This window comes from Typopeltis vanoorti, chromosome 22 (assembly GCF_054136105.1).
Source record: "Typopeltis vanoorti isolate ZY-2024b chromosome 22, IOZ_Tvanoo_1.0, whole genome shotgun sequence".
Lineage (NCBI taxonomy): Eukaryota > Metazoa > Arthropoda > Arachnida > Uropygi > Thelyphonidae > Typopeltis > Typopeltis vanoorti.
The window spans coordinates 3,289,679-3,304,206 of NC_143570.1; the positions used below are offsets into that span (position 1 = coordinate 3,289,679).

Genomic DNA, 14,528 nt, shown 5'->3' on the forward strand with positions numbered 1-14,528 from the left:
TCAGAGAACTATATCAAAGAAGACTTACAAACTATACAAAGAAAATAAATGAAGATACATGAAAATTAATGGCAAAACATCAAACAAATAGTAAAACAAGCAGCATATAAAGTTATAGGAACAAAACTGCAATGAAAATGGAAAGGACTCAGAACCTGGAACCCAGAAATAGAATCTTTAATAAGAAAGAAAAAAGAAACGTACCTTAAATGGCTAAATGACAGAACCATAGGAAATAGAATATAAAAGAATCAGAGCAATAACAAGAAGAGAAATCAGGAAAATCAGAAGAAAAGACTGGGAAAATTTTGTATCAAGATTGGAGCATGATATAAATGGACTGCAACTAAAGAGCTATAAAATCATTCAAAAAATTACTCAAGAAAATCTACAATTAGAAGGCTCCTCCCCAAAAGAATGGACCAATCACTATACCCAGTTTCTAAACAATAATAATCAATTTGAAATAAAACAAGTAATAAATCAAGAAACAAATGAAGAACCAATGCAGTTTAATGATCTAAAGAAAATATTTGAAAAACTGAAAAATAGAAAAGCTGAATAAATTCAGAACTATACAAATACAGCTCTAAACCATTTCAATTACAATTAATTAAATTTCTAAACATGGGAAGAAGGAAACATCCCACAAAAATAGGAGACAGCAATAGTCAGAAACATATTCAAAAAAGGAAACAGAAAGGATTGAGAAACTACAGAGGAATGTCCCTGTTAAATGCTTGCTATAAAATATACCTAGATATAATTAAAAGTAAATTAACACCATGGCCCAAGGAAATTATTGGAGAAGAACAATGCATATTTAGGAAAGGAAGATCCAGCTGACATTAACATCTCCAATTTTGATATCATGTTTAATACCACTTTCCTTCATAATGTGATCCATATAGATAATGAATAACAGAGGGGATTATGTACATTCTTGTCTCACACCAGATTTAACATTAAACCATCTCCCTGTACGTCCTTCAATTCTAACTGCCGACTTACAACTAAAATTAAGACTAAGTATTGCTTGATATAAAGTCCCATCGACACCATATAACTGTAGCATATTGAATAGCTTCTCTCTTGGCACCTTGTCATATGCCTTTTCCAAATTGACAAAAACTTAAATACAGATCTTTGTTATATTCCCATGCATTCTTGACTATTTGTAGTAAAGTGAAGATTTGATCCTGACAGCCTCTATTTGGCCTGAATCCAGCTTGTTCTTCACCAAGTTTTTCTTCCACAATTCTTCTCAACCGTTTTTTCTCACGTATACTTGCATATATCCTACCAGGAACACTCAGTAACGAAATGCCTCTGTAATTCTCATTCAGTTTTATTTCCCTTTTTATATATGGGTACAATGAGAGATCTACTCCAATCTTCGGGAATTCGTCCCTTTGTCCAGACTTTCTGAACTATGCAGTGCAGCCACTGTAAGACTTTTATACCATCATACTTCAGCATTTCTGCTTGAATATCATCTACCCCTGCTGCCTTTCCACCTTTCAAGCCTTGATAGCTTTTTCTACTTCAAGTGTGGATATGTATTCTGGACTGTATGCCTGTTGAGTGTTTTTTACCACTGTACTATCACTGCTTGTTTCATTTAGCAATTTTTCAAAGTAGTTACTCCATACTTCAAGGATATCTTTTTTTCCTGTTTTCATGTCACCTCTACATCTCTTACAGTACTCTTTCCTCCATTTCTAATATTTTTCAACAACCTCCAGAATATTTTACCACCTTCTTGATATTTATTTTCTATGTTCTTGCCAAAGTCCTCCCATGACTTTTGTTTAGCTAGTTTTACACAGTGTTTAGCTTTCTTACATTTGTCTCTGTATTCTCTAAGAGCACAAGCTGACTTATTTGCTAGGAACTTTTAATATGCTTACTTCTTTTCCTTCACTCCATCTTTAACTTTCTGTATCCACCATGGAGTTCTGATTTTTCTATCCATGCAGACAACCTCACCACATGCCTCTCTGGCTGAATCAATCAATGTTTTCTTCAAGGCTTGCCACTGAATCTTCAAGGTTTGGTTGCTGTTCTCAAACTTTTTCATTTTTTCTTCAATAATTTTTGTGTATTTTAGTATACAGTTCAGATCTGAGAGCTGCTCAACTTTTATTCGCTTTAAAACTTGCTTACATGTTATTCTTTTCAATATGAAATTCAATTTTATCCTGCTCAAGACTAAATAGTCATTACTTCCAATTTCAAATCCTCTGTACACTCTGGTGTCCTGCATCATGGAGCAGACATCACTATCAACATTAACATAGTCAATGAGACTTTTTTTATTCCTTGCTTCTTCTCTCCATGTGAAGTTGTGCACATTTTTATGTTGGAACATGGTGTTAGTAATAACCAGTCCATGTCCTGAGCAGAAATCCAACAGGTATTTGCCATTATTATTAGCTTTGCTCTTTTCTCTAAATTTTCCCAAAATATTTTTGTATATCTGACAATCATTTCCTACTCTGCTATTTAGATCCCCAACAAGGAATCTAAATAGCAACTTTTCCTTTTCATTGTGTCAACTGCTTTCTCTGAAGCATCAAAAAATTCCTCCACTTCTACCTTAGTAGAACCTTCTGTGGGACCATAGGCACAAATAAGTCTCATTGTCCAGTTCCCTATTCTGATATTTGCCCACATCACTCTACTTGAGACTGCCTGCCATTCAAGAAGATTAGCCTCGTATTTAGTGTTGAATACTATGGCTACTCCTTCTTTTCCTTGATTGTCATTGCCTGAATATAATATTTTGTATTTATTGCTCAGAAAGATCTCACCAGATTTCGTCTTTTTTGTTTCAGTCACCCCTATTATCTCGATCTGGTACTTATCTAATTCCTCAGCTAGCTCCATTTCTTTGCCATTCAGGCTTCTTATGTTGATAGTACTGATCTTTAACTCTGGTAATGTCGAGTTGGGGTGTGTTTTCAGATTTGTTCCAGTAGCTGACTTTTCGCTGTTCGCCCTGGTTCTCTGACGAAAACAACAGAGGCTTTGTTTAACTGGGTGATGCCCTTGCTGGCATGAAATTTTGTCATGTTGTACCATCATTTTGTATTTTGCTTTATTGAGTGCTATATATATATATATATATATATATATATATGCTTTATTGAGTTGCACCTATAAAATATTAGAACGCCTTCTGTACAACAGATTGTCCATACCAATTATGCAGCTTGTCCTGATTGAATAAGCTGGTTTTAGAGAAAAACCTGATTGCTGTGATTAAGTGCTGACTTTAACATCATACATAGAAACTAGATTTCAGAAGGAAGAAAAAACATCAGCTGTCTTCTTGGACCCAACAGCAGCCTATGACAAGTGTGGCGTGAAGGTCTTATATACAAATTTCTTAGCATTGTCCCATGTAAACGGACTGCACACTTAATTTCCTCCATGCTCATTGAACATTTCTTTCATGTTATATTAGGAAATAAAATGTTCTAACAACAAAAACTTAATAATGGCCACAAGGGTCAGTATTGGCACCCTTACTTTATAACCTATACACATATGACTTGCCTGCTACCATCTTATGCAAGTTCTGTTATGCTGATGACACTGTAATTGCCATTCGACACAAAAACATGAGTCAGGCTGAAGACGTACTTACAAAAGATCTGAAAACAATAGGTGAATATTACAAAAAATGGAGGCTCCAGCTCAATCCAGACAAAACAGAAGTATCAAGCTTTCATCTTAATAATCACATGGCAGATGTCACTTTACATATTTTCTTTGAAGGATGTTTACTACGACACAATGTTTCCAAACTACTTGGGTGTGACCTGGACCGCACTCTCTCTTACAAGCAACATCTAACAAACGTTTCTGCTAAGTTAAGAACCCATAACAACATAATACAAAATCTAATAGGCACGACATTGGGAACAACAGCTGATAATCTGTGGATTACAGCTCTTGGTCTAGTTTTCTCTGTTGCCGAATATTGCTCACCAGTGTGGCTAATTAGCACACATGTTAAACTTGTTGATTGCCAACTAAATAATACAATGAGACTGATTTCTGGCACAATTAAATCAATGCCCACACACACTGGCTTCCAGTCCTTAGCAACATTGTTCCATCGAATCTGCGCAGGACTAAGGCTCTCTTACAGGAGTATAAAAAAAACTTGGAGAACACACCCCTACCAGTACATTTAGATATCCCAGACTTAAGTATACGACGATTGTTGAAAGTTTATTTTTCACTTGGTTAGAGTATAATAAATTTAGTTTAATCCTTTATCCAAGTGTGAGCAAACAAAGTTTGCACCTGAAAGTATCTTCAGGACTGGGGTAAGGTGGTAAGGTTTACTCACACTTGGATAAAGGATTAAACTAAATTTATTATACTCTAACCAAGTGAAAAATAAACTTTCAACATCTTTCTCTAAATCCAGAGTAATTTATTAAAAAAAAGGTGGCACACCATTTGGCAACTCCTATAGGTAGAGATGACCTGCTAATGCTTCTGCCGGGCTCCCACTGAAGAGACCTCAGTAAAGGTCGAAACTATTCTGGGTCTAGAAAGGTCGAAACCCTTCCCTTAATGCATAACATTAGACATATCCGCAAGGAGATGTATTTTGCATTATGGGAGATACTGAGATAGGAGTGTTGGTAGCTTGCTCCACCTTTGCAAGGAGTGTCCTGGTGTTGCACCACCTTACCCCAGTCCTGAAGAAAGTGCAAGCTTTGTTTGCTCACACTTGGATAAAGGATTAAACTAAATTTATTATATGACGATTGAGATCAAGACATCCACCACTACAATTAGCTCAACTACTACTTCAATCTAACTTTGACCTGAAGCGAAAGTGGCAAGAACAGTGGGAGAGCCAGACAGATGATTTTGTCACAAAATTTTCTCTCAAAGAATTACAAGAAAGTTTTGATGCTTGCTCACACCTCCCACGAAAATACTAAACTCAGCTTAATAGAATACGAACTGGTCATGGTGTATGTGCGGACATGCTTTTTAAATGGGGTAAACGACCATCCCTGCAATGTGATTGTGGAGCTCAAAGACAAACTGTGGACCATATTGTGACTCAGTGTTATCTCAGAGCATATTCAGGAGACAAATTGGACTTTTTAAGTGCTACACCCGAAGCTATGAACTATCTGACCAATATGGATGTAACCATTTAATTTTATTGGTTTTTAAAATGACTTTTAATTTTATGTTTTTAAAGTGAAAGTGTATTGTACTGCATGTTTATTCATGCCATATGAATAAATAAATACATAACCTATTCACAATGGCAATCAAGGAAAAGAAGGAGTAGCCATAGTATTCAACACAAAATATGAGGCTAATCTTCTTGAATGGCAGTCAGTCTCAAGTAGAGTAATGTGGGCAAATATGAGAATGGGGAACTGGACAATGAGACTTATTTGTGCCTATGGTCCCACAGAAGGTTCTACTAAGGTAAAAGTGGAGGAATTTTTTGACACTTTAGAAAAAGCAACTGACAGAATGAAAAAGGAAAAGTTGGTCCTTGTTGGGGATCTAAATAGCAGAGTAGGACATGATTGTGAGACATACAAAAATATTTTGGGAAAATTTGGAGAAAAGAGCAAAGCTAATAATAATGGCAAATATCTGTTGGATTTCTGCTCAGGACATGGACTGGTTATTACTAACACCATGTTCCAACATAAAAATGTGCACAAATTCACATGGAGAGAAGAGGCTAGGAATAAGAAAAGTCTCATTGACTATGTTATTGTTGATAGTGATGTTTTCTCCCTGGTGCAGGACACCAGAGTGTACAGAGGATTTGAAATTGGAAGTGATCACTATTTAGTCTTGAGCAGGATAAAATTGAATTTCATATTGAAAAGAATAACATGTAAGAAAGTTTTAAAGCGAATAAAAGTTGAGCAGCTCTCAGATGTGAACTGTAGACTAAAATACAGAAAGATTATTGAAAAGAAAATGAAAGAGTTTGAGAACAGGAATCAAGCCTTGGAGATTCAGTGGCAAACTCTGAAGAAAACATTGATTGATTCTGCCAGAGAGGCATGTGGTGAGGTTGTGTGCAAAGATAAAAAAATCAGAACTCCCTGGTGGACACAGGAAGTTAAAGAGGCAGTGAAGGAAAAGAAGAAAGCATATCAAAAGTTCCTGGCAAATAAGTCAGCTTTTACTCTTACAGAATACAGAGACAAATGTAAAAAAGCTAAACAGTGTGTAAAACTAGCTAAACAAAAGTCATGGGAGGACTTTGGCAAGAATATAGAAAATAAATATCAAGAAGGTGGCAAAATATTCTGGAGGTTGTTGAAGAAGCTTAGGAATGGAGGAAAGAGTGTTGTAAAGGGAGTCAGAGATGATAAAGGTGACATGAAAACAGGGGAAAAAGAAATCCTTGAAGTATGGAGTAATTACTTTGAAAAACTGCTAAATGAAACAAGCAGTGATGACAGCACAGTGATAAAAAACACTGACCAGGCATGCAGTCAGGAATACATATCCATACTTGAAGTAGAAAAAGCCATCAAAGGCTTGAAATGTGGAAAGGCAGCAGGAGTAGATGATATTTGACCAGAAATGCTGAAGTATCGTGGTATAAAAGTCTTACAGTGGCTGCACTGCATAGTTCAGAAAGCCTGGACAGAGGGACGAATTCCCAATGATTGGAGTAGAGCTCTCATAGTACCCATATTTAAAAAGGGAAATAAAACTGAATGTGAGAATTATAGAGGTATATCCCTTCTGAGTGTTCCTGGCAAGATCTATGCAAGTATACTTGAGAAAAAACGGTTGAGAAGAATTGTGGAAGAAAAGCTTGGTGAAGAACAAGCTGGATTCAGGCCAAATAGAGGCTGTCAGGATCAGATCTTCACTTTACGACAAATAGTCGAGAAAGCATGGGAATATAACAAAGATCTGTATTTAAGTTTTGTCGATTTGGAAAAGGCATATGAGAAGGTGCCAAGAGAGAAGCTATTCAATACGCTGCAGTTATATGGTGTCAATGGGGCATTATATCAAGCAATACTTAGTCTTTATTTGAGTTGTAAGTCAGCAGTTAGAATTGAAGGAAGTACAGGAAGATGGTTTAATGTTAAATCTGGTGTGAGACAAGGATTAAATCTGGTGTGAGACATTATCCCCTCTGTTATTCATTATCTATATGGATCACATTATGAAGGAAAGTGGTATTAAACCTGATATCAAAATTGGAGATGTTAATGTCAGCTCTTTGCTTTATGTGGATGATGTTATACTTCTAAATAAATCCGCTACAAGTCTGCAAGATTCTCTGACTAAATTGAATAGCTGTTGTAATAGATATGGTATGAAGGTCAGCAATAAAAAGACAAAGACAATGAAAATAGGCAGAATCATTGACAATGTCAACTGTGTTGTGAATGGAGAACCTGTGGAACAAGTAAAACATTTCAGTTACTTAGGCACGATTTTTACTGAAGATGGTAAATTAAATATAGAAAGAGACAACAGAATCAGCAAAGCTGGTATTGTGGGAAGTCAATTGAATCAATTCATATGGAATAGAGAGAAATTAGTCGGAACACTAAATTAGCTGTATACAAGACAGTGTTCAAACCACTTTTAACTTATGGATCTGAAAGCTGGGTCAGAAGTAAAACACTTGACCAAAGACTAGGGACTGCAGATATGAGAGTCCTGAGAAAGATTAGAGGCATGAGCAGATGGCATTAATGGCAATATCATATTAAAAATGAGGATATTAGGAAAGAACTTGACATTGTCAGCATCCAGGAATGCGTTAGCAGAGCTAATCTCATGTGGTATGGTCACTTAAATAGAATGGGAGAGGAAAGATTAGCACAACAAGTGTTCTCTGCCAGGTTGGCAGGAAAACGACCCAGAGGAAGACCAAGATATAGGTGGATTGATACAATACAAAGTGCCTTAGACGATAGAAATATAAGATCTGATAATGTTGGAGTCTTGACAAGTAACAGACTGATTTGGAGGAAAATTGTAGATAGGAAGTTAGTAATGATGTAAATTTTTCTTGGAGTACTGTCATATCCTGTATGCCCCTTGAGGGTACATGGCAGGAATTTGATGATGTATTATCTGTCTAAAGATCTGTAGAGTAATCCAAGAATTCTTTTAAATCTATTGAAATCAATTTATGTTTGCAGTTTCTTTTATATCTGCATTCATGTGTTTAGTATTTGATATTCATTGGATCTTATTTTATATATGTCATTTTCTAGATATGATACAAATTTTTTCCAGCTTTCTCTTTATCTCTTTCTGGTTATTGCTCGTCTTTTTTTTATATTCAATTTCATCTTCTTGTTTTTTGCTACTTAAACCATCTTTTAAAGGCTTACTTTTTATTTTCAATTATTGTTTTTATTTCATTGTCTCATATATATAATTTTTTATTTTTATGATATTTTTTGTGTATTCCTAGACTTGCATATGCTGCTGATGTAATAATTTCTTTAATATTATTCCATTCTTTCTCAATGTCTTCATTTTCTTTTATTTTTTCTAAGTATTTATTAATCCTCTGTTTATAAATTGCTTATACTTGAATCATTTAGTAGTCTTACTTTGTAATTAGATCTTGTTTCTGTAGTTTATTTTTTGTAATCAATTTGGTGGAAACTTAATTTTACTTGCACTAAATAGTGATTTGTGTCTATTTCTAGCCCTTGACTTTAACATCTAGGAAGAGGTTTGCTGCTTTTTTTTGTTATCACATAGTCTGTTATTGATTTTTGTCCTCTTCCATATCATGTATATTTATGTATATGTTTATGTTTGTAGAATGTATTTCATTATTTTTAAATTATTATATAATCAATTAGTCACTTTCCATTTTTGTTTACTGTTGGTTCTCCAAATTTTTCTATATTATTAATTTTTTTCATTCCTACTGTGGCATTAAGATCTGGCTATAATTATATTGTTTGTTTTATTTAATTTTTCATATATCCCTTGTAACTCTTTGTAAAAGTCATAATTTTCTTCTTCTTTTCCTTCTTTGGGAGCATACACTTCAACTGTTAAATTTGCTTTATTTAATTTTAATTGCACTTCTAATATTCTTTCATTCCAGTATGTATAATGAGTTATTTTTGCTTTAATTGGTTTATGGATTCAAATCATCACAATAGCTTTTGCATGTATTTGTTTGTCCACTCCACTATATATATAGTCACTACCCAGACCATATATATATATAGGAGTAAAATAACCAAGTTTATAAAATTACTTGGTAACCCTAGTATATATATATATATACATACACACACTAGGGGGAGCTATGCCCCCCCCCCTCCCCGCCTCCTGGAGTTCACTGGTAGGCCGGTTCGCCTTGAATTTTGAAGACTCTACACTCAGGGTAGCCCCTGAGTTTCAAAAAACGTCACATAAAAAGGCTTATCATTTTATATATATATGGTAGATATATATGATAATTAGTTGTTTTGTTTGTTCCTTTCTAAGTTTTTTTTTTTTTTTTGTTTATTAACTAATAACTGCAATTTCTATATTTTCTTCATTTAAAATTTTATCTAATTCTGCTTCTTTATGTGCTATGCTTCTAATGTTCCATGTAGCATATTTCACCACATTTTTCTTTTTCCAAAGTTTCTTAACCTTTTTCAGTTTGCAGTCTTTTCCCATGTTTTCTGTCTGGTTTGGATTTCGTTGAGACTTGAAAGTAGCAGTTACCTTTGTCTAGTTACTAGCATAACGATAGGTATCCTAGTGGTGGGGCTGCCACCTTGAGGCAACTAGGCTTGCTTTTTTTTTTTTTTTTTTTTTTTTTTTTTTTTTTTTTTTTAATGAAAACTGCAGTTTGAGAGGACAGTCACTCTTGGAGGAGTAAGAGAGTAGAGGAAAGAAAGAAGAGTAGAAGACAAGTATAATCTTCTTTTTTTTTTATTTTTTTTTTAAATCCTAATTTTTTGGATTTTTTTTATTTTTTAAATCTTTCTCTACCAACTCAGTGTGTTTTCTAAAATCAAACCAGGCTTACCTATCATAGTATTTAACTATGACAGATTGATCATTATCATTTAATACTATAGCTGATTCTATAATAGATTCTTATATTTTATGGCCATTAAATCCAAGCTCCTGATGTTTTAGTCTCTAAATTCAGATCCCTAATTTCTTAAACTATCCTTCTGCCAGTACTCTGCACTCAAGACTCTTATTATAAACATCGCAATGCTTGAATTTTGCTGTACATTTTCAAACTAGATTTTCTATTCAGAGGGTGAAAATCCACCAGTTATCAAGGAGATAAAACATTGTGACCTCTGTATGAGATTGGCTAACTCGCCTTCATTTTGAAAGTCCTTTTATTTCAGAAAAACGTACCGTATGCCAACATTGAGAATTAAACCAGCTCTTTACCAATCTAGGGGCATATGGCATCTTCCACCTATCTATCTAATAATACACTACTTGAAAGATTAACTCTTAATTAATCATCCTATTTTGCCTTTTTATTAGTGAATATTTAAGGTTCTACCATTTGACAACACTCTGAAACTCATTAGTTGTTTTCCAAGATAGTTAGGCACTCTGTACTACTTAACTGCATTTACAGTGTAAATTAAAGATGCCAAGAAATTATACCCTTGGTTTAATCCTTTATCCAAGTGCAGTTACTGAAGTAACTTCAGGACTGGGTAACTCATATATTGAGGCTAATGACTTCACATCATTTGCCTTAGTATTCCATAAAGCAGCACATATCCTTATGGACATGCATTATGCATGATGCTATGCATTATGCAGTCCTGAAGTTACTTCAGGTGCAAACTTTGTTTATTTGCACTTGGATAAAGGATTAAACCAAGAATATAATTTCTTGGCATCTTTAATTTATAGTATAACTAGTTGAAAAACTTCCAACATGTATTTACAGTGTCTAAAATTGTAAACGATCATTGTGGTTATGAAAGTCTACCACTGATGATATGCAGTATATTCTGTTCAGGACTAATGCCTTGGCCTGCAATAAATAAGCATGATAATTACATTTTTAATTGTAGAACCTATGAAAGCATTATGGAGTATCACAGTTCATACTTGCATGTGAAGAAGACTAAATTTAAATTAGGCCTGTCATGTGGGCAAACTAACAATGCATTAATAAAATGCAGACTATTATGACTTCAGAATTTCTTTTAAGTAGTGTGATACCAAAGCAGTGAATGCTGAAGGCTTTAAATGCTTTTGATTTACATGTGGACCTATGATCATGTGTGGAAATATAATATTCTCTCTCGAGGGGTAGTTTTGACAATGTAATGACTGTTTTATACCCCCTCCTCCCAATTTTTAAAAAATAGTTCTTTATTTATTTTTTATGTATTCATAGTAACTTTGTGATTTTGGAAAGATACATGGTAGTGTGTATATTTTATGCATCATGAAATTGGGATCAGAGGTTCATGGGTGACAAAACATCAGTTTGGTTTTGGTAAAAATATTAGCTAATAATCTAGATTATGCTTAGGCCTAATGTAATTATATATTTGAATGCAAAAAGGTTTCTTGAGACGAGGACGTCTATTGAATTTTAGGTTTTCTTTAATTTCTTTTTAATTTTATTAAATAATTTTATTTTTTAAAATTAATTTTAAAGAAATTATTATATTGCCTACTACGAGTATCACATATATAACATCATTTCTTTTAAAAAGGTCCGTGACCGGTGTCGTAAGGGTATTCCTCCATCTCTTAGAGCAAGAGCATGGCAGTATCTCAGTGGTGCAAAATATTTCATGGATAATTACAAGCATAAATTTCAGGTAAGTTTTGTTTAATTTTCAAGTTTATAGGTTATTTTCACTACAGCACATGCCATTATAGTGTTTCATAACAGGCTAGAATAAGTTCATAAAGCCTCATTGAGCATTATTGCTGTTCTAAAGGAAATGTGCTGTAGTAAAGCATCTGTTATTACAGACTATTCCTTTGTCTCTCTATAACTTGTCCTTTGTTATGGAGAGAGTGTTGAATAATTCTTTTTGCATTGTATGACGTGGAAAAGTTCGGAGAAACATGCTGTTGCACTTGTCATTTCCAAGACATTTGATAGGGTCTGGCATCAAGCTTCTCGACAGATTGCCATCTTATGGTCTGCCTTCCTCTCTCTCTATAATTGGATTGCAATTTTCTCTTGACTCATTCATTACATGTAATGGTGCAGGTTGTTCTCTTTTCAGATTTTCCTGTTCAAGGTGTTCCTCAGAACTCTGCTATTTCACCCATCTTCTTCTTCCTTATATAATGAGAGAGAGACAGACAGACCAATCTGCTTTTGCTGACTTCAAACCCTATTTATGATGTTGCTGATGATAACACTCTCCATTCATCATACAATAAACCTGCAGTGAGAAACAATAACCTGATTGCCTTCAGTGCTTCCAAAATGCAGTTTGGCCTGTTTTCTTGCAAAAAATGACCTACTTTTCCACTTACATTTTGATAATGTTCAGGTTAACAGTCAAGACCACATCTCTTCTCTGACTGACTCTTATTTGTAGTCTTTTCTGGCATAATCAACTATTATGGCATGTTCAGAGAACTTGTCATCCTTTTTCATTCGAGTTCCTACTCTGTCAAATTTCAAATCCATCCAATCTTGGAATACTGCTCTCACATTTGCAGTGGTACACCAAAGACCAAAAAAACTGCTCATGCAGTTCAGCGGAGAGCAGTCAGGTTCATTGATAATGCTTTCTCTGCGTGCATGAGAGAGAGATTCTTCAGCCATAGTCTTAGTTTCTGCATTAGGTCTCTCCTGCAGATATTTCTGCGGGCATTTGTCAGCAGAACATTTGAGAACTGCTGCCAAACATTCTTTTACAGTTGAACTAAGACTCATCAAACCTGTTACTTCCAGTGTTTCATTCCATCTATCTTAGTTCTGTGGAGCAGTCTTCTTCATGAAATATTCCTCAAGAACAACGTCAACAGATCACTTGGCTCTTGCCCCAGCTTACATGTGGCATTTATTTGTTCTAGACCTTGTAGCCTCATGTTTGGGAATGGTGTTAAAAACAAAAGCTAACTCACTATCATTTGAAAAGTTCTGATAGTTTCTTTGCATCCTTACAGGATTCAAGTTCAGATCTTTCTATCTGAAGAACACTGAAACTGACTGAGCTATGGAAACTTTGTTTAGAGTAATAAAAACAAAGTGGATATTAAATCCAGCATTATTTTAAAGCAGTTCAGAAATATATATAGAAACTATAAAAGTTTCATATGAAATTTGACCAGAGAGCTTATGGGAATACACTCGCTAGAATTTACGAGTTGCCCTAGCTGAACCTTATAGGAGACACGATTGCTCTGCCCAAGCGTCTGTATATTCACCTGATGTTGGTCCATTTTGATAAATTTTTACTGGCCTGACAGCTGTTTCAAACTGGTTGGTGTTTGTCAGAGACCAGGCATAAACCTTAAGAGAGCAAAAACTCTTTTTCAGTACTAAGGAACTTGAAACATTGGAGAGGTGTATTTTTTGTAACCGAACTCTTGGTTTGTGCGTAAAAGTATTTACTAAAATAAAGAGCCAAAAGGCTTCAATTCAGCGATGCAAAGGTTATAAAAATCAAGTGGATATTAAATCCAGCATTATTTCAAAGCCGAATACAAACTAAAAGTTTTGTATGAAATTTGACAGAGAGCTTACAGGAATACACTCTCCAGCATTTACTAGTTGCCCTAGCCGGAACTTATAGGAGATACAATCGCTATGCCCAAGCATCTATGTGTCTTTTGTGTCTTCTCCTATATGGTCTGTAAATGCCAGCGAGTGTATTCCTGAAAGTTCTCTGGTCAAATTTCACAAGAAACTTTTATAGTTTCTGTATTTGGCATTAGAAATAATGCTGGATTTAATATCCACTTAATTTGTATAACTTTTGCATTGCCTAACTGAAGCCTTTTGGCCCTTTATTTTAATAAAAAATTTGTTTAGAGTGATGCTTACCAAAATGGTGGTACATGAAAGGTCTTGGGGGAGGGTACTTTTTTTTAAACTTTAGTTTAGTTGTTGCAGATAATTGCAGGTCTATTCTATAATTAATTTTTCAATAACTAAAAAATCTAAAGGAAGTTTTGAACAAAATTGTCCATCAACCACATGCAGCCCTACCTCTTGTAGAGCTGCATGTAGTTGATGAACAGTTGCATTCTAGTTTCATGGTTGAAACTGTTCGCATTAAAAGTTTAAATTCAAATAGTTCAAACTAGCAGTTCGAACTCTGCTAAATTTCAAAATAATTAGTATCTTAAATTGTAATTATCTTCAGTGATTGTTTTGCCACCCTCACGTTGCATGCTTAATTGTGTTTGTGTTGCAAGTTGTGATGGATGTATTGGTTGCATGTGCAAAATTGGATTTTCTATGCTTGTGGACTTAAAATAATAATAAAAAAAAAACATTTCCTTGATGTAGGGGTCATTTTCAGTTAAAATAAATATTGAACCAGATT

The 14,528-nt window shown here is 34.5% G+C and overlaps 1 protein-coding gene across 1 annotated transcript in view; it reads left to right on the plus strand.

Moving 5' to 3' along the window:
- wkd (TBC1 domain family member whacked) overlaps positions 1–14,528 on the plus strand; it is a 147,437-nt gene that overhangs the window by 27,288 nt on the left and 105,621 nt on the right. Inside the window, exon 4 of the mRNA XM_090411809.1 lies at positions 11,724–11,831. Within this exon, the coding sequence (XP_090267935.1) occupies positions 11,724–11,831 (108 nt within the window). The remainder of the gene's footprint in view (positions 1–11,723; positions 11,832–14,528) is intronic.